Raw genomic sequence first — 2,049 nt, forward strand, 5'->3', positions numbered from 1 at the left:
ACATTTTATTTTTAAATAACTTATTTTTTCACCATTGCCAGGGGAAAGAGGGTTTTCTGGAAGTAATTCTAAGCTGTAAGAAGGAGAATTCAGATACTGCTTTATGGTCTGTAAAGAAGAGGTGGTTTAGAATACTAGTCTTTTTTGGCTGACCTCAATATTCCAGAGACAAAACAGAGAGGCAGCTGAGAATATACACCGAAAATAAAGAATTTTCCCAAAGGTTGTTGGAAAGGACAAGAGCTGGAAGTTTGGGGTCAGGAATGGCCCAGCTCCAGGGCTGAGGCACAGCGGAGCAGATTGAACAATAAACTTCTTGTTTGCCAACTGCAACATTTCCCCCAAGGCATCCTGTGGCAGCCAATGAGCTCCTCTCTCCATCCAGATTTGCCCTCCGATTGGCTGCCCTGTGTCATTCCTCTGCTCTAAGACAGGGCAGGATTTAAAGAAGTTCAGTTAAATCTTCATTTCCTCACATCTCAGCGCAAATTTGGAGATACTTTTTTTACGCCTCCCCCCCCCCTTCCCCTTCAACCTGCATCCTTTCGGCTAACGGACGTGTCTGGCCGGTCGCAAAGGTGTCCCCGCCCTCCATCGCCGCCTCCCTTCCCTTGCTGCAGGCCCTCTTCACGATGAAAGTTTCTCGCCCGATCTGAGCGCACCGCGAGACTACCATGCTGCGCCAACAGCCCCTGTACGAGCTGGCTGGCTTCCGGCAGGCGCCCGCCGTCTTGCTCTCCAAGCCAGCGCCCGAGAGGCCCCAGTTCGCTCCAGAGCCGCTCCAGCCGTCACCAGCAAGCACCAAGGGCGGCGGCGGCGGCGGCGCCAAGAGCGAACCGAACCCGGAGCAGCAGCAGCTGCGGCGGAAGATCAACAGCCGAGAGAGGAAGCGGATGCAAGACCTGAACCTGGCCATGGACGCCCTGCGGGAGGTGATCATGCCCTACTCTGCCGCCCACTGCCAGAGCTCCCCAGGCCGGAAACTCTCCAAGATCGCCACGCTGCTCTTAGCCAGGAACTATATCCTCTTGCTGGGCAGCTCTTTGCAAGAACTCCGGCGCCTCATCGGGGAGATGAGCGGCGCCGGGCCCAGGCTGCTGCTGGCCGGCTTGCCTCTCTTCGCCGCCCCGAGCCCGGTGCTCCTGACGCCGGCGGGGGCCTTGAGCCACCCCCACCCGGACAGCCTGCGCTCGGCCGGCAAATACCTCTCCCTGTCGCTGGAGGAGCAGCAGCAGCAGCAGTGCGGCCAAGTCCACCTGCCCGGCGGGGCCAGCCTCTGCCCCTGCGCCCTGTGCAAGTTCCCCCACTGCCTCCCCGCCGGACCGGCGCAGTTCTCCAAGTGACCGCCCCGGGCCGGGGAGGCAGACGAGGAGCCCGAGACGCCGGAGGGAGGGGCGGGGAGAAGAGAGAGGCCGCGCCACGTGTGCGGGACTGGCATGTGTGAACACTGACCCCTCGTTGCACTTGTCCTCGGGAAAGGGACGCCGGGGACAGTCTCGCCATCAGATCCGCGACTCTCAGCGAGGGTGGGGATGGGCGGTGGGAGACTTTGCTAGAGAAAATGTCAATGAAACAAAGCAGATGCCAATAAAAGTCGGCGCCTAAATGTATAGGGGCATCACATCAACCAATGCTGAGTGCTAGTGTAGGTTTCCACACTTATCAGGTAGTAGCCCCCACACACAGAGAGAGAGAGAGTTGGATTGGAAGATCCTAGTGTAAGATCGGCCTTTCACATGGAAACCAGTGAGACCTAGAATGTACCTAACTTAAGTGGGGGGTGCCCCTAATTTGTATCACTCTTTCAACCCTTTCGGGAAGTGCAACATCCGCTTTCTTTATACTCCTGTGTCTGGTTGCCATTTCTGATGACCTTCTCAACAAGTGACTCCCCAAGCTATCTAGTTATTTTTTATATTGTATAGTCTTTAATCACTAGTGATGTCATGTGTTTAGCAGATATTGCAACTGTGCCTATAAAGACCTCTGTAGCCCAATTATACTTATTTATAAGTAAATCCCACTAATTTTAATGGGACTTTCTTCCAA

The 2,049-nt window shown here is 55.3% G+C and overlaps 1 protein-coding gene across 1 annotated transcript; it reads left to right on the forward strand.

The window, feature by feature from the left end:
• The first annotated feature begins 531 nt into the window (after positions 1 to 531).
• OLIG1 (oligodendrocyte transcription factor 1) lies at positions 532 to 1,375 on the forward strand. Its single transcript, XM_015411349.1, has one exon. The coding sequence runs from the start codon at positions 675 to 677 to the stop codon at positions 1,341 to 1,343; it is 669 nt and encodes a 222-aa protein (XP_015266835.1). The 5' UTR covers positions 532 to 674; the 3' UTR covers positions 1,344 to 1,375.
• The last annotated feature ends 674 nt before the right edge of the window (positions 1,376 to 2,049 follow it).

Source organism: Gekko japonicus, unplaced genomic scaffold, assembly GCF_001447785.1.
Source record: "Gekko japonicus isolate JY-2015 unplaced genomic scaffold, Gekko_japonicus_V1.1 scaffold2429, whole genome shotgun sequence".
Classification (NCBI taxonomy): domain Eukaryota; kingdom Metazoa; phylum Chordata; class Lepidosauria; order Squamata; family Gekkonidae; genus Gekko; species Gekko japonicus.